At 42.6% G+C, this 22,237-nt stretch overlaps 1 protein-coding gene across 5 annotated transcripts in view; it reads left to right on the top strand.

Annotated features, from left to right (window-relative positions):
- Positions 1 to 22,237, top strand: part of svild (supervillin d) — a 116,011-nt gene that overhangs the window by 40,776 nt on the left and 52,998 nt on the right. For 4 of the 5 annotated variants that reach the window (XM_014158664.2, XM_014158667.2, XM_045702581.1 and 1 more), the window contains 4 exons: positions 5,112 to 5,146; positions 12,209 to 12,273; positions 14,049 to 14,170; positions 20,898 to 21,030. In XM_014158664.2, coding sequence (XP_014014139.1) covers positions 5,112 to 5,146; positions 12,209 to 12,273; positions 14,049 to 14,170; positions 20,898 to 21,030 — 355 coding nt within the window. The remainder of the gene's footprint in view (positions 1 to 5,111; positions 5,147 to 12,208; positions 12,274 to 14,048; positions 14,171 to 20,897; positions 21,031 to 22,237) is intronic. The other variant, XM_014158666.2, reaches the window with a different exon arrangement.

The raw sequence follows: 22,237 nt of genomic DNA on the forward strand, positions 1-22,237 counted from the left end.
AACGTTGCATGTCGTGGCCCCTCCCCTTCACCCGCCAGTCAAGCCAGGGGCGGGGTCAACCGCGCGTCGCCGACCCCTCCGGTTGCTAAGGGGGGTGTCTGAAGGGAGCCGCATGGCTAGCGGTCGTTTTCGGACACAGCCGGTGACCGCCAGCGACGTCACAGCGAGTCAATGGTAGGGTTCAAGGAAGAGCGACTAGTCCCTAATAGACAACGTTAGCTTGATGCTCACTGCCGAGCTCAAGTGTAGTGGACAAGTGTAGAGACGCATAAAATATAGCATAGCTGTGTGTTTGTGTGCAAGGGCATGCAACCAGTTGCTAAATCAGTTAGTTTTAGTGAAAAAAGCTATCCTTGCTGTGGTCAATTTGCTTAGATACCAGCCTAGTTGTCGTTGCAGTGTACCGTTTTGTGGTTCAGCATCACCCTCTATTCCACTGTGCCCTTTGCCCCCTTACCCAGCTATCCCCTCCAGGCCCTTTTGTGTTAAAACCAGCTTCCTTCCTTGTGTTACATCATCATCCATCCCCACATCAGCTGCTTCCCATCCATATTTAAAGGACATTACTTATAGATGAACAGCTGTCTTCAAATGGTTCAGTTTCACTTTTATTATGGGTAGTGATGTGGCTGTAGGGGTGCACGGATACACAATGTGAGCAGTCTTTCTAACGTCTGCGAAATAAATGTTGAATTGAAAATTGAGGCGACGGTAAGTAGCCTTCTTCTTTTAACAGTTCTCTGATTTTATGATATCATGTGGATGTAGGCTTGCAAAATTCCTGTTGGAGGATTCCCTTCCATGCTTATTCCTTCATGATTGCGGGGGCCCTCCAACCGGGATTTCTGGAAAAACCTGGTGATTTTTGGAAAGTTATCAAAATTTCTTCATGACCTTAAGTGACCCTTTGTGTGTGCCTGCACCTGTGCGTGCCTCAGGGTTTCCATTAGGAAAATGTGGCGCCAGACAATGTGACTGGTCCCGTCCCGTGTGGCTCAGTTGGTAGAGCATGGTGTTTGCAACGCCAGGGTTGTGGGTTCGATTCCCACGGGGGGACCAGTACGGGGGAAAAAAAATGTATGCATTCACTACTGTAAGTCGCTCTGGATAAGAGCGTCTGCTAAGTGACTAAAATGTAATGTGAATGTAAGACTTCAATTTACCAGCCATTTATCAGAACCATATGCATTGGGTGCATAATCCATTAGGGTTATGTCCCCAATTAGTCAACTATTAGTAAATTATTTTGAGATATGAACACCTTATTAAACATTTAAATGAAACAAAAATGTGAGTATGGAAATTGGCACGCAGATCGGTAGAAATGATCAGACAAATTGGCATTCCACATGAGAAATGTTGCCGATTCCTCGTGTAGCCTATCAAATCAAATTTCAAATTTATATAGCCCTTCGTACATCAGCTGATATTCTCAAAGTGCTGTACAGAAACCCAGCCTAAAACCCCAAACAGCAAGCAAAGCATGTGAAAGAAGCACGGTGGCTAGGAAAAACTCCCTAGGAAAAACTCCCTAGAAAGGCCAAAAACCTAGGAAGAAACCTAGAGAGGAACCAGGCTATGAGGGGTGGCCAGTCCTCTTCTGGCTGTGCAGGGTGCATATTATAACAGAACATGGTCAAAATGTTAAAATGTTCATAAATGACCAGCATGGTCAAATAATAATAATAATAATCATAGTAGTTGTCGAGGGTGCAACAAGCACGTCCGGTGAACAGGTCAGGGTTCCATAGCCGCAGGCAGAACAGTTGAAACTGGAGCAGCAGCACGGCCAGGTGGACTGGGGACAGCAAGGAGTCATCATACCAGGTAGTCCTGAGGCATGGTCCTAGGGCTCAGGTCCTCCGAGAGAAAGACAGAAAGAGAGAAAGAATTAGAGAGAGCATATTTAAATACACACAGGACACCGGATAAGACAAGAGAAATACTCCAGATGTAACAGACTGACCCTAGCCCCCCGACACATAAACTACTGCAGCATAAATACTGGAGGCTGAGACGGGAGGGATCAGAAGACACTGTGGCCCCATCCGATGATACCCCCGGACAGGGCCAAACAGGCAGGATATAACCCCACCCACTTTGCCAAAGCACAGCCCCCACACCACTAGAGGGATGTCTCCAACCACCAACTTACCGTCCTAAGACAAGGCCGAGTATAGCCCACAACGATCTCCGCCATGGCACAACCCAAGGGGGGCGCCAACCCAGACAGGAAGACCACGTCAGTGACTCAACCCACTCAAGTGATGCACCCCTCCCATGGACGGCATGGAAGAACACCAGTAGGCCAGTGACTCAGCCCCTGTAAAAGGGTTAGAGGCAGAGAATCCCAGTGGAAAGAGGGGAACCGGCAAGGCAGAGACAGCAAGGGCGGTTCGTTGCTCCAGCCTTTCCGTTCACCTTCACACTCCTGGGCCAGACTATACTTAATCATAGGACCTACTGAAGAGATAAGTCTTCAGTAAAGACTTAAAGGTTGAGACTGAGTCTGCGTCTCTCACATTGGTAGGCAGACCATTCCATAAAAATGGAGCTCTATAGGAGAAAGCCCTACCTCCAGCCGTTTGCTTAGAAATTCTAGGGACAATTAGGAGGCCTGCGTCTTGTGACCGTAGCGTACGTGTAGGTATGTACAGCAGGACCAAATCGGAAAGATAGGTAGGAGCAAGCCCATGTAATGCTTTGTAGGTTAGCAGTAAAACCTTGAAATCAGCCCTTGCCTTAACAGGAAGCCAGGGAGGCTAGCACTGGAGTAATATGATCAAATTTTTTGGTTCTAGTCAGGATTCTAGCAGCCGTATTTAGCACTAACTGAAGTTTATTTAGTGCTTTATCCGGGTAGCCGGAAAGTAGAGCATTGCAGTAGTCCAGCCTAGAAGTAACAAAAGCATGGATTAATTTTTCTGCGTCATTTTTGGACAGAAAATTTCTGATTTTTGCAATGTTACGTAGATGGAAAAAAGCTGTCCTTTAGCCTATTACCGGAAACTTCAGGAGAGTAATGGCAGAATCTGCGAAAGCCACCAGGAGGAGACTAGTTGGGTCAGGTTAAAATTTAAAAAAGTTTCTCTCTAGTCATCTAGATCTCTGCCAACTTTTGGTCAACCAAGATTTTTTTTTTTAGCCTGGGACAGCCCCAGCGTCCACCCGCGGTGCTCAGAATGACTGAAATTACATTTAGATTATGGAAATTCATCTTAACAGAACATGCAACTTATTTAATGAAGCAGCCAATAAAACGTCATTTTCAAACATTTGCCAAAATGCAATTAGCGGGAAAACACCGTTCTAAACAGTGCACATGCGGTTCCATATGTGACAGATATGAACATCTCTTTTAGAAACCTAGAAAGAAGGGGAATCTAAAGATGAAACAACTAGGATGGGTTGCTATTATGACAAGGGTTGTGCCTTTGGTGTCTGGACAAGAAAGTTGATATGAAAGCCAAATGAACAGGAGAGAAATGGCAAAGCGACGGGTCCAATAGGGAAGTACATTTCATTTTTTGGGTGCCATAATTACTCCCGTCTGTACAGAAATGAGTAAATTCATTCAAAATACTTCACCAGAATGCATGACTTAGCCACAGAGGAATCGAGGATCATTTATCTTCTTTAAAAATAAATAGTTGTGTATTGTTTCAGATCACAAGCTCATAGGCCTAGCTGATTATTGAGTTGTGGCTGTCAGTGAAAAGCATCTTAAATATGTGTGAAGATAATGTGTCTTGGGTATAATTTAGAATGTTGTGACAAGAAGGGGAGGGGTGTGTGGCAAGGATATAGGCTCAGCTCTCTCCCGCCAATTCTTGCACATTCATTTGTTTTATTCACCATTTACATACACTGAGTGTACAAAACATTAAGGACACCTGCTCTTTCCATGACATAGACTTACTGTGTGAATCCAGGTGAAAGCCGTGATCCCTTACTGATGTCACTTCAATCATGAAGGGGAGGAGACAGGTTAAAGGAGGATGTTTAAGCCTTGAGACATGGATTGTGTGTGTGCCATCCAGAGGGTGAATGGGCAAGACGAGATTTAAGTGCATTGGAAAGGGCTATGGTAGTAGGTGCCAGGTGCACTGGTTTGTGTCAATAATCAATAACGGAGTTTTTCACGCTCAACAGTTTCCCATGTGTATCAAGAATGGTCCACATATCTCACATTAGTTGAATTTTAACTTCTAGATTGAGAAACAAAAACATTATTGATATGAAACTATTCCACAAAAATGCCCATATGAAAATCATAACTGGCACGCAGAATGGTAGGATTAATTCTATGCTTCCCCGAACTTGAAACTCATGCGCCGCCTATGAAGTTTTTATAAAATAATTGCCTCCAAGTTTCCGTGGTCGGATTTTGCGTGTAGGCTACTTTGACGCAAGGGAAGACATACCTCATAATATGAAATTAAACATTCAGGTTTCAAACAAGTGTGTTTTGAAAATGCATACTGCTTCCAGCTCACATTGTAAAGTGGTGGGTGATGCGTTGACAGCTTGTTGCCTCCATTTGAATGGTGAGTGGGAGGCAATTACTTCAATTACAAGTTGAGAAATAAAAATAGTATCTTTTAATCGTTAACCAAATATGTTTTTAGTATGTCATTGCATTTAGAATTGTTGTTGCACAATAAATGGGCTTATAAAAGCACGTTTTACTTTCGCAGCAACCAGCTGAGGAACTACTAGTAGACATCCTGCTCAAAATAGGCTCTGTATGCTTGTGTGAGTGTGATAGTTGTGTTGGATAAATAAGATATATGATGACTACCTAAAATACACACAGGCCTATTTTAATTCCACAAAATTATGCTAATTAATCTATAGACCGATAAGCATGACGGTCAAATGTATTTCCATCGACTGGTATTTCCATCAATAAATATAAAGCATTATTTTGCAATGGGATTTTTTTTCCTCCCGGTCATTGGGGGGGGGCAAAAGCCGGCTGATGGAAACCCTGGCGTGCCTGTGTGTTAGCAGGTGAAACCATGTCATCGTTTGTCCCCATGCCACATATCTCAGTGTGTGACCTCATTTGTCTTCTCTCGCTCTTTCTCTCTCTTTCTCTCTTTTAACAGCCTTTTGGAAGCTGGGGACGCCGAGGAGCCAAAAGGTAAGAACTCTGCTTTTACAGGCCTCAAAGGCACCATTGTACAAGGAAGAAAGTATTTTTTTTTCTTTCCACCTCCTTTGTACTCTATGCATTTCAATGTTGAAGGAAAGAGGCTACAGAGTGTACTGTACATTAAACAGATACACAGGTACTATAGCTGTCGGGATAAGAGGGCATTGATAGGGCTAATGTCGCGCTTCGGAGCAGAATGAAAAGGGATTCTTCGGCCCACAGCCTTTTCAGTTCAGGCAATGTTTGAAAGCTGGCCATCCCACCTCAGGGGTTCATGTTCAGCATCAAATGCAGCGGTGGTGGCACAGGGTGAGGCCATGTGTGCGTTGCTTGTGCTTGCGTCCGTGTGTGTGTGAGAGGGAGTGAGTGTGTAAGAGGGAGAGAGTATTCTGTGTCTTTGTGTGTGAATGAGAAACAGAGGGAGATTGTGGGTGACTTAAGTGCTACTGTGTATAAAACAAGTGTGCGTGCATGACTGCGTGTGAGACAGAGAGATGTTCAGGACCTGAAGGGGAAGTGGCAAAACGCTCTTTAATGTTGCAGCAGCTATTCCCGAATCCAGACCAATCCCAGTGCTTGTTCCAAAACGGAGAGCTTGAGAGAGGGAAAATTGTGGAGTTAGACCATGGATCACTTCTTCGCTTCCTGACTCGCAACAGCCCACTGCATTTAAACATTGGCGATACAAAGCAGAGAAACAAAAACAAAAGAGACCGAGGAAGAAGCAGAAGAAAACAAGGAAGGAGGCAGAGGAATCGAACTGACGATACAAAAAGGGTCAGAAGGAGAGAGGAGACTGGGAAAGGTAAACTCTGTGGGCTCATCAATTAGTGTGTATATGGAGAGTTGGCAAAGCCTCTGTTTTGCTTTTGGAGTTTTCTATTGGAGGAAGGGGAGTGGGGGGGTCAGATTCGGTGTCCCGTCATAGATAGTATGGAGTTCCCCATCCGTGAAACTGTTCCACTGGCAAGTGTTGCAGAGTTTAGCTCTCTCAAATGGAAAAGGCTGGTCGAACTACGAAGAATGCTGGCTCAGCACATACAGTACCAGTCCAAAGTTTGGACACACCTACTCATTCAAGGGTTTTTCTTTATTTTTACTATTTTCTACATTGTAGAATAATAGTGAAGAAATCGAAATAACACACATGGAATCATGTAGTAACCAAAAAAGTGTTAAACAATATATTTTCGATTCTTCAAAGTAGCCACCCTTTGCCTTGATGACATTTTTGCACACTTGGCATTCTCTCAAGCAGCTTCAGCTGGAATGCTTTTCAAAACAGTCTTGAAGGAGTTCCCACATATGCTGAGCACGTTGCCTGCTTGTTGGCTGCCAGGCCATCTGATGCAGCACTCCATCACACTCCTTGGTCAAATAGCCCTTACACAGCCTGGAGGTGTGTTTTGGGTCATTGTCCTGTTGAAAAACAAATGATAGTCCCACTAAGCATAAACCAGATGGGATGGCGTGTCGCTACAGAATGCTGTGGTAGCAATGCTGGTTAAGTGTGCCATGAATTCTTAATAAATCACGACAGTGTCACCAGCAAAGCACCATCCCATCTCCTCCTCCATGCTTCACTGTGGGAACCACACATGCGGATATCATCCGTTCACCTACTCTGTGTCTCACAAAGACACTGCCTCTGGAACCAAAAATCTCAAATTTGGACTCACCAGACCAAAGGACAGATTTCCACCGGTCTAATGTCCATTGCCCGTGTATCTTGGCCCAAGCAAGTATCTTCTTCTTATTGATGTCCTTTTAGTAGTGGTTTCTTTGCAGCAATTCGACCATGAAGGCCTGATTCATGCAGTCTCCTCTGAACAGTTGTTGATGCGTCTGTTACTTGAACTCTGTGAAGCATTTATTTGGGCTGCAATTTCTGAGGCTGGTAACTCTGCTGCAGAGGATAAGTTCATTAGAGGTAGAGCTTCCTTTCCTGTGGCTGTCCTCATGAGAGCCAGTTTCATCATAGCGTTTGATGGTTTTTTGCGACTGCACTTGAAGAAACTTTTCCGGATTGACTGACCTTCATGTCTGAAAGTAATGATGGACTGTCATTTCTCTATTCTTATTTGAGCTGTTCTTGCCATAATATGGACCAAATACGGCTATCTTCTGTATATCCCCCTACCTTGTCACAACACAACTGATTGTCTCAAACGCGTTAAGAAGGAAAACAATTAAATGTACTTTTAACAAGGCATACCTGTTAATTGAAATGCATTCCAGGTGACTACCTCATGAAGCTGGTTGAGAGAATGCCAAGAGTGTGCAAAGCTGTCATCAAGGCAAAGGGTGGCTACTTTGAAAATCTCAAATCAGATATTTGTTAAACACTTAACATTTTTTGGGGTTATTACATGATTCCATATGTGTTATTTCATAGTTTTGATGTCTTCACTATTATTTTACAATGTAGAAAATAGTAAAAATAAAGAAACACTTGAATTAGTAGGTGTCTCCAAACTGTTGACTGGTACTGTACATTTCACTTCCTTAAAAGCGGTCTAACCCCTTGAAAATAAGAGAAACGGGTGAAGTTTTGAATTAATGTGTAAATTCCAACCACAGCACTCAATTCTGGAGCGTCCCAAGAGATGCTGGGTAATATTCACATCAGCGCTGCTGGATCCATTGGCCCCTCCAGCCATCCCCGCTTTCCAATTTTCTCCCTGTCTTTCCCTGAGGGATACAAGCTGTTTCAAGATGAATGGGAAACACTTATGGAACAATTGCTAATCTTCAGAGGTGGACATTTTGCCAAGGCTTTTCCAAGCTTTTGTGTTTATTTTGATCTCTGCGAAAGGTCTAGGATGAAGTGATGAGGGCTGGACTTGAGTCAAACAATATCTTAGAGTAGGAGTGATGATCTGGGATCAGATTCCCCATGTCTGTATATCTTATTCATTATGATCAAGGCAAAATGTATCCTAGATCAGCACTCCTACTCTCTGACTCTGTCAAAATGGTTTCTGGCTTGAAGTCAAAACGCAAAACCCCCACTGAGCATAACTAGAGTGAAGCTCAACTTCCTTGGCTCGTGTGTGTGTGTGTAATGGGTCTTTGCTGACTTGTGTCAGAAGTAGTTTTGAACAGCCGACTCCGGGTGGATTTTGGATTAATATTCCTATCCTTTGCACTTTAACATTCATTTGCACCAAACGTTTCATGACCAATGCATGGTTTTCATTTAAAAAAATCAGACACATTTTTTTAATTGTTGCATATATGAATTCTAAGTTGAGTGCACTCTCTTAGATTTATATTTCTATGTTTTACCATTTTAGTTTTTGCAGCTTTTTTCTGGTTCCTTGTCTGCAGCATGGTGGCCGTGTGCTGCTAATTGGCACGATTTATAACCCTGAAATGGAAGGGCGTGTTGGGTGATGTCACTACCATCCAGCATAGGGGAAATTGATTTCCCCAGTTTAAACTGTTATGCTACAACTAAAACAATAAAAGCTTTTAAAATAGTAATTAATCACGTTATTTCTAATTACCGCATTTGTATCTGCTGTGTTCTGACCTTATGGCTTCAATTAAAGTGAAGGCAGCAAAAACGTAACCACATGTAACATATGGATTTACATTTGTATACGCATCAAAAGTCCCAATTCAAAGTTATTGAATTATTTAATAAAGCTGATCAGAACCGATCAGAATTCCGATGTCTACTACATTAGCCACTGGCTGACTCATACAGTGCTATCAACACCTACAGTAGCTAGCTAATTTACAGCTTTAATATTGAATTGAGCCACATTAAAGTAATCCAAAATGCCATCTAACCAGTTATTAAATAGTATTATATGCAGTTATCGAAGCTAGCCAGCTAGCTAACTACCAAGGTCAGCATAAGTAGCAAGCCAGAGCTCAACACGTTTAACAACCCGAGACCAACTAGCACAGGCAGGAACCCACAGAACACAATTTAAACAACACCAGCAGATGAAAAGCAAAGAGAGAGCAGATACTTACACATTGATGCTTGTGGCCCAACCTATGGCAAGAGTGGCTGAGTTGCTAAGCGAGAGCCAGGGAGCGAGGCCCTTCAGAGGGATAGGCCATTTCACCGGGCTCAGGGAGAGTCAGTGAGGCGGATAATCCAATAGCTATATAGCGAGGGAAATCCAAAGTAGATGGATTCCGGGAGCAATACTCCAGAAGCGGCAGAGTGCACAGTAGACTAGGGAAACAGTCAACAAGTCGGCGATCGGAGGAAAGCTTCAGGAAGGTGGAAATGATCACAAAACAGCACAGTCCAGACTCCGATGTCAGTCATCTAACACTAAGCCAACATTGAAAAAGTAATTAAAAAAAATCTCTGGTAGCCTAATTCAGAGCTACCAGAGAAGCAAAGTTGACAAAACAAATAGGATGAAAATGAGGAACTAAACAATTAAAGCAGGCAGGGAGGATTTTCTCCTTTCGTGAGCCTGAGGCAAGAAGGCACAAAGAGCCTGCCTGTTGAACATGCAGGATGCCTCACGTGTGGGGAATACTCGCTGATTGGTAATACGATAGCTTGTTTACATCACATTTCCTCGTGATTGGTGGATTGTAGCTCACCACCAACAACACTCGGCCTGGAATGTAATTACATGCTAGCATGGCTAGTGACTAAAGTTAGCCAGCTTGTGCTAGCTGTTGAGCTAGCATACGAACTCTGTAGCAGAGTAGGTTCTCTTAATGACGCTCGATATAGTGCATTCTGAGTAGTTCCGAAGTTACCCGAGAAAAAAAAGGTCAATATTTAAAACCCCCAAAACTATTACAAATAAATTGTTACAGTGCATTTAAAAAGTATTCAGGCCTTTGACAATCTACACACAATACCCCATAATGACAAATCGGAAACAGGTTTTTAGAATAAAATTTAAAAAAAGACTGATGCCTTATGTAAATAAGAATTCAGACCCTTTGCTATGAGACTCAAAATTGAGCTCAGGTGCTTCCTGTTTCCATTGATTTATCTTTGAGCTGTTTCTTCATAATTCTTAAATGAAAGAAATTTGGAACCACCAACGCTCTTCCTAGAGCTGGCCACCCAGCCAAAATGAGCATTCGGGGGAGAAGGGCCTTGGTCAGGGAGGTGACCAAGAACATGACGGTCACTCTGACATGGCTCCAGAGTTCCTCTGTGGAGATGGGAGAATTTTCTAGAAGGACAACCATCTCTGCAGCACTCCACCAATCAGGCATTTATGGTAGAGGGGCCAGACGGAGGCCACTGCTCAGTAAAAGGCACATGACAGCCCATTTGGAGTTTGCCAAAAGGTACGTAAAGGACTCTCAGACCATGAGAAACAAGATTCTCTGGTCTGATGAAACCAAGATTGAACTTTTTGGCCTGAATGCCAAGCGTCACGTCTGGAGGAAACCTGCCACCATCTCTATGTTAAAGCCTGTGGTGGCAGCATCATGCGGTCGGGATGTTTTTCAACGGCAGGGACTGGGAGACTAGTCAGGATAGAGAGAAAGATGAATGGAGCAAAGTACAGAGATCCTTGATGAAAATCTGTTCCAGAGCACTCAGGACCTCAGACTGGGATGAAGTTTCACCTTCCACCAGGACAACAACCCTAAGCAAACAGCCAAGACAAGGCAGTAGAGGCTTCAGGACAAGTCTCTGAATGTCCTTGAATGGCCCAGCCAGAGCCCGGACTTGACCCCAATCTAACTTCTCTGGAGAGACCTGAAAATAGCTTTGCAGCGATGCTCCCCATCCAACCTGACAGAGCTTGAGAGGATCTGCAGAGAAGAATGGGAGAAACTCTCCAAATACAGGTGTGCCAAGTTTGTAGCGTCATACCCAAGAAGACTTGAGGCTGTAATCGCTGCCAAAGGTGCTTCAACAAAGTACTGAGTAAAGGGTCTGAATACTTATGTAAATGTCATAACATTTTTAATACATTGCCAAAAATGTGTTTGCTTTGTCATTATGGGGTATTCTGTGTAAATTGAAAAACAACAACAATTTAATACATTTTAGAATAAGGCTGTAACCTAACTAACAAAATGTGGAAAAAGTCAAGGGATCTGAATATTTTCAAAATGCAATGTATATTCTTTACAAGTTCCTAAAACATTTCTTTAGGCTGTGGGAACATTGTCGGATATGACAGGATGTACCGTGCATTCTGGAAAGTGTTCAGACCCCTTGACTTTTAACACATTTTGTTATGTTAGTCTCATTTTAAAATAGTTTTTTTCCCCTCATCAATTTAATCCATCTACACATAGTACCCCATAATGACCAAGCAAAAACAGGGTTTCTCTGGACAGTTTTTGTGTTTTAGGAACATATATTTTGTTTTGTCCAGCAATGTTCTGACCAGACTGTTCCCACAACCTAATGAAATATTCTGGGAACCTTTTGAAGAACATATAAAGTGTGTTCTGGGAACATTCTTGCAACATCGGGCGAATTTCCATAAGTATGGCGATGACTGCCATCTCAGAGGCACTTGTCTGTAAAACTTGTAAAACTGAAACTGATGGGATATCCTCAGAATTCCCAGGCCCTTTTCTGCCGTTTTCGCTCCTGGGAAAGACCCTTATCACTTTACAGAGCAGGTGGTGAATGTACAGTACTTTTCCCTCCCAGACAGAGTACAGAGTGTTCAGGCCAGCTATGGTAGGATTAGTGGGTGGGAGGAAGTAAGTGTGTTTGTCTCTCTCTCGCTCTGTGTGTGTGTGTGTGTGTGTGTGACTGCATGTGTGCGCACATGAAAGCGAGAATGAGTTGTCCTTCTGTGTGCGAGTTTGCGTGTGTGCAAGTGGGCCTCACACCAACAAGCCAACCCTGTAAACAGCATTACAGCAATAGCTGTTTTAGAAACAAAACACACACACAAAGACCTAATCCAAGACCTGAGGTGACTGATAGGTCGCTCATATCCTCCACAATAATGAAAGAATAACATTCTGATGTGAACCTGTGGATTTGTGGTTATGTGTGATTTTTATTTATTTTATTTTTTTGACCAAGGTTTAAATCAAATCACATACACATGTGTGCTAATGTGTGTTTTTTGACAGTAACTGACAGGAAGACTGATGACGAAGCCAAGATGAACATGGCTGCCAACATGTCTTTGATTAAGGTATACTCTGTGCGTGTGTGTGTACCTGTGTATGTAGGGGTGTGTTTATGTGCACATATGCCTCTGTGTACAGCCATGAATTTGCGCATACTTGTATGGGTGTTTGTCATCTGCAATTATGAATATGGCTACAGTACACAAGTATGAGTATTCTGCAGTTGTGTTGCGTGTGTGTGTTACCTAGGCCCCATTCCAACAATCCTCAAATCTCAATCTCAATTCCTCTTTCTTGCTCCATACATCTGGCCTAGTCCCATATCCCCCACAGCTGATTACTGCAAAATATCCTCTATAATTGAGTTGTCCCGTAGAGTATACGGACTGACCCGCACCTGCACTCAGACTTGGCTCCTCCACTCCCTTGGAGATTGGAGTACAAACCGAGCCAAGATTTGGAAAGGAAAAGAAAGCCAGTGTACTCAGGCATACTTAAGGCCATATATACACTTCCGTTCAAAAGTTTGGGGTCACTTAGAAACAGTTTTAAGCTGTGCCAACATAATTGCAAAGGGGTTTTCTAATGATCAGTTAGCCCTTTAAAATGATACACTTTCAAGATTCAAGGAAATTTCTACGTGACCCCAAACTTTTGAATGGTAGTGTATATAAAAAAATATATATCCCGGTACTGCCCCTTTTTTATGTGCACGTGCACACATTTTTAAACCAAATTACAGAAAAGCACAGTAACAGAGTAACTGACTTTTCCCAGGCTATTGGGCTTCCATGAGGGGATTGTGTAGTCGGCCTAAAAGAAGGAAGCGGTGCAGTTGTGGTTCTAAAATTGGCCTTAGGAGAGTGCCAGGGGTTGGCCAAGTGGACCCAGATGGTAGCAAATGAGTGTTTTTAAGAAAGAGATGCACCCACTTTGTGTGTGTCGGTGCTCATACTCAGGTACTCCATGAATGTGTTTGTTTATGCGGGAGTTGGTTATCTTTTATAATATATTGAATTGAGCTCTGAGGCTGTAGGCCCTGCACCACATACAGGAAAACAGACTAGTCTAGTGGTGGTGTGTGTTCGTCTTTGAGAATAGTTCAGAACCATAGATAAAGAGATGTATTCAGGGTCATATTCACAAGGGCCCATGGTAACATTTTTCAATGGAGAATGAGCATTTCTTATTGCACAATTTTGAGTTGTCCCTCTCTGTTCCAGTCCATTTGTTTTTATTTCTTTGGTGCCTAATTAATACAACCCAGGCACCAAATAGATAGACACGTGTATATATTGTAGGCCTTAGACCGTATGGTTCTCATCGACATCTGCTCTGCTGTAGGTCTGGACTCACTTGTTGTCCATTTCCCTGGGTGTTCTCTTTGTTTATTTATATTTAGGGCACCAGTCCAGCACTGGCCGGCTGAGAAACAGACCACTCTCGGGAGACACACAACTCTCCTCCCTCCTCCTCCATCTCTTTCTCCTCTTCCTCATCGAGTTTGTGAATGGAGCCCCTGTGTGTGGCAGAGTTGTGAAAAAAGCCATATCTCAGACTGACCAATAAAAGATTAAGATGGGCAAAAGAACACAGACACTGGACAGAGGAACTTTGGGGACAGTAAAACCACAATGTCGCCTCCCCAGGGATGGAGTAGGGTGAAGCTGCCCCTAGACACTGATTTGGGTCAGATTCGCATTTTCCCTTACTGATGGCTGAGGTTCGAATTAGGGGAGGGGAAGCTGATCCTAGACCTTTATCTATGGGAAACCTCACCCTGAAACCCCCGGGGACGCTGTCTAATGTGGGAAATACTCATAAGGCCCTTTTCCACCAGGGGCTGGAGAAGACTGAGGAGTCGTCTCCCCTGACAACAGAGGAGAGTGGTCACCATGCCAACAACGACAGCCGAGCGCGCACCCAGCCAATCACAAGCAAGGAGATGGTGGCGGCAGGCAGGTAGGCGGCGTCGAGGAGATATTGTATTATATTTATAAGGTCATGGGATTGTCTCCAAATTTGAATGATTATACATTGGATTGTTGACTCAAAACATAAACATGAGCACACACACACACAGTTATTATTTAAGTGTTTCCTGGTGCGTGGGAGCAACATGTCACTAGTCTGCTGGTCTAGTGAGTCAGCACAGATAAACACACAGTATAGTCAGCCTGTCAGATAAGTTGTATCACACGGTGGTGGTGTGGGTGTGTGTGTGTCGTGTGCGTTTTCCTGTGTGTATTTCTTTTGTGGGTGTCAGGTACTTGAACCGGTCACTTCAACTCCTCACTCCTCCCAGCAAAGTTCAACATCAACCCACATCACACTCATCCCAAGTGGATACTGCACCAAGTACAGCCATGCTCTCATTACCATACCATTACCAGCCTGCTTCCCATCAGCACGGCTACCATGGTCTGTCTGTGTGTTTGTCATAGCGGCCAGGCTAGTGCACCTGGTGCCGGTTGCACCAGTTGGTTGTAAGTGGTTAGTAAACTCTACGTCCGACATAAAATGTGCCCTAAACCGGACCTAAAAGTTCTACCTGTGTGTAAGCCCTTCTCTGAGCTACACCTGGGGCAGATCCTTCGCCTAGTAGGGAGCAGGCGTAGGGTGTTAGTCTCAATTTATGTTATTTTATGATATGCACAGAAAAGAACAGCAATCTATATTTTCAAAAGGATGTGAGTCTTGTGTTCATATTTCACAACTTCCGTGGGCTTTTAGCAAAATAATACACTTGATTTATGCTACATAATTGCATGCTAAATGTGTCTAATTAGATATTAGCAAACTACTAGATGAGCTGCCACCACTTATTTGCCTTTGCGGATGTAGTCGGGATATAGCCTAGGTTACTACGCGAGTGAAAAGCAAAATAATCCGCCTGTTATACTAGGCTATCGTAGGTTACATAACAGGCTTTCAAAATGTTCTGATAACACTGTTAGACGAGCAAACTAGACTAAAGATTATTACCATCATTAACACTCAACTCAATTTGGCTAACACTTTCCCAGCCTAATTGTTACCAAATATCCAAACGGAGATTCCGTGAAAACAAAAATCAGAGTCCCCACACTTGTCTCAAAGCATCGTGATAATGCTGTCCCAATCATAACGGTGCTGAAATGATAGTTTTATCCCACACGGCTGTTGCTTTAAAGTATTTCAAATGGTTGGATGACTTTGGGAGTTTCAGTAAGCAACAATATGACAAATGCCTTCAAATGGCATTAGTGTCCTTTTATTCCAATATTTTCGTCATTCAGTGATATTCATTCCCACAATAATTATTGATTGATCCATCCAGTTGTGGTTAAGAAAACGTGCATGCATAGTGGTGGGCTTTGCGAAGTGATGGGACATACCTCGAAAAGTTTAGAACTGACGTAAAGATGGTAACAGCATAGCAACCATCATTATGAAGCATCAAATCCGCATTCATGAATGCGGATTATCTACGGACTAGTCTTATTTTTGGTTGGTGCAACAGGTGTACATTCTGACGTAGCTTCGCCCAACCTTGCATTTAAGACCACGTTTTTTTACACCCAACTGGTGCAACCGGTCCCTTTTTTATAACAAACTTGCAAACAATTTGGGCTTTTTGATCAGTGCAACTCAGCATTCATCAGGCCAGTTTCACAGACTATTGTAGTGGTAGCAGATAATGGTCCCTAACGGATATATAGATGCAGATAATGGTACATAAAATATATATATATATATTATATATATATATATATATATGCAAACACTGTGTGTGTGTGTGTGTGTGTGTGCGCTCATACTCAAGTACTTTATGTATGGCCTTCCCTGTAGCTCAGTTGGTGAGCATTTTAAGTTTGGTTCGATGGCCACAATTATTTATTAATCATCACTACTGTAAGTCGCTCTGGATAAAGTTCGCTAATGACTAATTATATTGCGTTTGTTAATGCGGGAGTTGGTTATCTTTTATAATATATTGAATTGAGCTCTGAGGCTGTAGGCCCTGCACCCACTAGCGGTTCTGGCGGGAGGAGAGAGTGCCCCTGTGACAACAATTTTGGACCCCCTTGTGGCCCCCCTAAATGTGGAGTATGAAATAAGTTTTACATAGCAAAAATTTGTTATCGTTCTTTTTTTTTCTTCTTTTTTTTTACATCTGTTATTAGACAGAAAATGCAAATAAATTGTTGAATGATTATGAACATGGTCTTTTGCCTGCTAATGCCTGCAATGCAGTGAAGAAAACGATATGACAACAATAACATCTAATGTAACTGGCCCCTCTAACAGTACAACTGGCCCCAGCTTGGCCCCCCCTGTTGAAATGGTCTAGAACCGCCACTGCCTGCACCACATACAGGAAAATACATACAGACTAGTGTAGTGGTGGTGTGTGTTCGTCTTTGAGAATAGTTCAGAACCATAGATAGAGGTGTGTGTGTGTGTGTGTGTCGTGTACATATATACATGCATACGTACAGTTGAAGTCGGAAGTTTACATACACCTTAGCCAAATGCATTTAAACTCAGTTTTTCACAATTCCTGACATTTAATCCAAGTAAACATTCCCTGTCTTAGGTCAGTTAGGATCACCACTTTTTATTTTATGAATGTGAAATGTCAGAATAATAGTAGAGAATGATTTATTTCAGCTTTTATTTCTTTCATCACATTCCCAGTGGGTCAGAAGTTACAATCAATTATTATTTGGTAACATTGCCTTTAAATTGTTTAGCTTGGGTCAAATGTTTCGGGTAGCCTTCTACAAGCTTCCCACCAGAAGTTGGGTGAATTTTGGCCCATTCTTCCTGGTGTAACTGAGTCAGGTTTATAGGCCTCCTTGCTCGCACATGCTTTTTCAGTTCTGCCTACAGATTTTCTATAGGATTGAGGTCAGGCCTTTGTGATGGCCACTCCAATACCTTGACTTTGTTGTCCTTAAGCCATTATGCCACAACTTTGGAAGTATGCTTGGGGTCATTGTTCATTTGGAAGACCCATTTGCAACCAAGCTTTAACTTCCTGACTGATCTCTTGAGATGTTGCTTCAATATATACGCGTAATTTTCCTACCTCATGAGGCCATCTATTTTGTGAAGTGCACCAGTCTCTCCTGCAGCAAAGCACCCCCACAACATGATGCTGCCACCCCCGTGCTTCACGGTTGGGATGGTGTTCTTCGGCTTGCAAGACTCCCTCTATTTCCTCCAAACATAACGATGGTCATTACGGGCCGAACAGTCCTATTTTTGTTTCATCAGACCAGAGGACATTTCTCCAAAAAGTACAATCTTTGTCCCCATGTGCAGTTACAAACCGTAGTCTGGCATTTTTATGGCGGTTTTGGAGCAGTGGCTTCTTCCTTGCTGAGCGCCCTTTCAGGTTATGTCGATATAGGACTCGTTTTACTGTGGATATAGATACTTTTGTACCTGTTTCCTCCAGCACCTTCACAAGGTCCCTTGCTGTTGTTCTGGGATTGATTTGCACTTTTCACACCACAGTACGTTCATCTCTACGAGACAGAACGTGTCTCCTTCCTGAGCGGTAGGACGGCTGTGTGGTCACATGGTGTTTATTTTTGCATACTATTGTTTGTACAGATGAACGTGGTACCTTCAGGCGTTTGGAAATTTCTCCCAAGGATTAACCAGACTTGTGGAGGTCTACAATTTTTTTTATCTGAGGTCTTGGCTTAATTCTTTTGATTTTCCCATGATGTCAAGCAGAGAGGTACTGAGTTTGAAGGTAGGCCTTGAAATACATCCACAGGTACACCTCCAATAGGCTAATTGACATCATTTAAGTCAATCAGAAGCTTCTAAAGCCATGATGTCATTTTCTGGAATTTTCCAAGCTGTTTAAAGGCACAGTCAACTTAGTGTATGTTAACTTCTGACCCACTGGAATTTTGATACAGTGAATTATAAGTGAAATGATCTGTAAACCATTGTTGGAAAAATTACTTGTGTCATGCACAAAGTAGATGCCCTAACCGACTTGCCAAAACTATAGTTTAACAAGACATTTGTGGAGTGGTTGAAAAACGAGTTTCAATGACCTAAGTGTATGTAAACTTCCGACTTCAACTGTACATACACACACACACACACACACACACACACACAGACTGATCAAAAATATAAATAACATGTAAACTGTTGGTCCCGTGTTGCAGCCAACATTTCCATATGGGTCCCACATGGAAATGAAGAGCTGTTCCATGGGCCCCATTAGGGAAACCCAACAGGGACCTACAAAGTGGGCTTAAACCTGAGGGCCATGTGGGTTATCACACTTACCCACATGGGTCCCAGGTGTTTACCCAAATGGATGTGTATTGTGACCTGTATGGGCAATAAGTAGGCAGTAGCATTTTTTTATTTTTTTATTCAATTGTGCCTGGGACCAAACTGGCTTTGTTCTGTCTCCATGCAGGACCCAGATGTTGTTGCCCGAGAAAGCTTTTTCATTACTGCCTCTCGCTGGCAAGAAGTGACGTCCCAAAAAAACTATACAACACATAAATTGTTCCTAGCCTCCCACGCATAAGCTACTTTCAGTCCTTAACACTGAAACTGAAACTAAATAATAAAATATAAAACTTCAAATAAAACATGTGTAAAGTGGATCTGAAAATAATCTGAATTTCAAATACAAATCTTACAACTAATAGAAATAAAAACGAATGTAAAAACACACTATAATAACCTTGGTGCATGCATGGTGTCTGTATAATCAGCTGCAGTGTTATCTGGCTGCGGGTGTACCACTGGGTCATGTCCAGTGTGTGTGTGTGACGTCAACGCGTACCTTCCCCTTTACCCTTTTGGAATTTGACCAGTTCTACTGATTTGTCTTCAGTTTCGTTCTGAGACCAGCCACTAATATTATAACTGTCAGGAATGTGTCAATATTCATTCCTTTATAAATTCCACACCATAACCTTGTTTCATATACTTTCAGGTTACAGTGCATTCGTAAAGTATTCAGACCCCTTGACTTTTTCCACATTTTCTTACGTTACAGCTTTATTATAAAATTTATTAAATTGTTTGTTTCCTCATTAATCTATACACAATACCCCATAATGACAAAGCAAAAAAAGGTTTTTATACATTTTTGACAATTTATTAAAAAACCAATTATGACATTTACATAAGTATTCAGACCCTTTACTCTGTACTTTGTTGAAGCACCTTTGGCAGAGACTTCAGCCTTGAGTCTTCTTGGGTATGACGCATCAAACTTGGCACACCTGTATTTGGGGGGTTTCTCCCATTCTTCTCTGCAGATCAGATGTTTGATCATCTTTCCCTCGATCCTGACTAGTCTCCCAGTCCCTGCCTCTAAAAAAACATCCCCACAGCATGATGCTGCCTACACCATGCTTCATCGTAGGGATGGTGCCAGGTTTCCTCCAGACGTGACGCTTGTCTTTCAGGCCAAAGAGTTCAATATTGGTTTCATCAGACCAGAGAATCTTGTTTCTCATGGTCTGAGAGTCTTTAGGTGCCTTTTGGCAAACTCCAAGCCGGCTGTCGTGTCTCATACTGAGGAGTGGCTGCCGTCTGGCCACTCTACCTTCTGGAAAGTTTTACAATCTCCACAGAGGAACTCTGGAGCTCTGTCAGAGTAACTATCGGGTTCTTGTTCACCTCCCTGACCAAGGCCCTTCTCCCCCGATTGCTTAGTTTGGCCTAGCGGCCAGCTCTAGGAAGAGTCTTGGTTGTTCCAAACTTCCATTTAAGAATGATAAAGGCCACTGTGTTCTTGGGGACCTTCAATGCTGCAGTCATTTTTTGGTACCCTTCCCCAGATCTGTGCCTCGACACAATCCAGTCTTGGAGCTCTACGGACAATTCCTTCGACCTCATGGCTTGGTTTTTTCTCTGACATGCACTGTCAACTGTGGGACCTTATATAGACAGGTGTGTGTGCCTTTTCAAATCATGTCCAATCAATTGAATTTACCACAGGTGGACTCCAATCAAGTTGTAGAAACATCTCAAGGATGATCAATGGAAACAGGATGCACCTGAGCTCAATTTTGTGTCTCTTAGCAAATTGTCTGAATACTTATGTAAGTAAGATATTTCTTTAAAAAAACTCTTGCTTTGTCATTTGGTGTGTAGATTACATTTTTTAATTAATTTTTTAATCCATTTTAGAATAAGGCTGTAACGTAACAAAATGTTGAAAAAGTCAAGAGGTCTGAATACTCTTCAAATGCACTGTATAGACAGAACACTAAAGTGTTCTACCCACATTTATGGAGCTAGGAGTTATTTTTTTAACAGGTTTTTCATTGAATTGAATACATATTTTAATGAATACACGTTGGAATTGTTAACACGCATGCACACGCACACACTCACTGATTCTATTTTACATAGATTCTCTTATCAGAAGCCCTGAATGAGGCCAGTGCCACTATCAAATCAGAAGGCAAGGTACATTTAGTGCCCATGATAAACACAAATGACAGCCAGACAGCTAAGGTGTCATAATAAAGGAGATAGTTGGTGCCAGTAATAAAAGTCCTGGTAGCCAACCTCTATCAATGCCATCCTCAATTGTATTTTCTCTGTCCATCATTGTCTCTCTCCCTACACTTTCTCTCCATATTTATTTCTCTATCTCACTCGCTCTCTTCCTTTGTCTCTCGCTCTCTGTCTTTTTCTGCAGCCCTCCCAAGGAGGAAGAGTCTAAAGGCTCAGAGATGCAGGAGGCTACAGACAAGCGCAGGTCGAAGGGGGAGCGCTCCCACACACAACCGGTCACTGAGTTTGAGGTTAAGATGGTGAGTCTGTTTAAAAATGTGAGTGATAGTGTGTTCTACTATAAGAGCAGTGTATGGGTGTCTGCATGAGGATGTGTGGTAAAATGTTTTTTTAATTTTTTACATTTTTTGTCATTTAGCAGACGCTCTTATCCAGAGCGACTTACAGTAGTGAATGCATACATTTCATACTTTTTTATTTTTGTACTGGCCCCCCGTGGGAATCGAACCCACAACCCTGGCGTTGCACACACCATGCTGGCGTTGCACACACCATGCTGGCGTTGCAAACACCATGCTCTACCAACTGAGCCACGTGTTCTTGATCAGTCTGTGGGGTATGCGTGAGAATTGGTTTGTGTGTATTTCAGGGTTGAGTTGTGTGTTACAAAGATGGATTGAGCGTGTTCATGCTAAAAAATACAGGTCTTGTGAATGGTAGCTACAGGCCAGGGTAGGTTTATTAGCAATGGAGTCTGCTTTTGAAGAAGTGTTGAAAAACGTCACACTGTAGTTAACCTTTATCATTGTTGTAATTCTTTCCCTTTTTTGTGCATTACTACCTTCGACTCCTCTCCTCTATTCCCTCTCTCCTTATTTCTCTCCACCTCCTCCTTTCTTCACTTCCTTTTCCTCGTCCCATTCCTCTCTCTCTCTCTCTCTCTCTCTCTCTCTCTCTCTCTCTCTCTGTCGAATTCATAATGTTTTAATTGGCATAAAGGACAAGGTCAGTGTTGCCAAAGCTAAGTGATTCATATTAAAGAATAGTAGCTATAGTACTAAAGAAAGCAATACTAAATTAGTATTTCTGTCTAATAATGCCCCTTTGTGGGGAAAAACTCATTCTCATTGGCTGGGCCTGGCTCCCCACTGTGACCCCTGGCCAGCCATGTGAAATCCATACTTAATTTTGTGTATATAAATATACACTGCTCAAAAAAATAAAGGGAACACTTAAACAACACAATGTAACTCCAAGTCAATCACACTTCTGTGAAATCAAACTGTCCACTTAGGAAGCAACACTGATTGACAATACATTTCACATGCTGTTGTGCAAATGGAATAGACAACAGGTGGAAATTATAGGCAATTAACAAGACACCCCCAATAAAAGTGGTTCTGCAGGTGGGGACCACAGACCACTTCTCAGTTCCTATGCTTCCTGGCTGATGTTTTGGTCACTTTTGAATGCTGGCGGTGCTTTCCCTGTAGTGGTAGCATGAGACGGAGTCTACAACCCACA

The sequence above is a fragment of the Salmo salar genome, chromosome ssa19 (assembly GCF_905237065.1).
Source record: "Salmo salar chromosome ssa19, Ssal_v3.1, whole genome shotgun sequence".
Taxonomy (NCBI): Eukaryota; Metazoa; Chordata; class Actinopteri; order Salmoniformes; family Salmonidae; genus Salmo; species Salmo salar.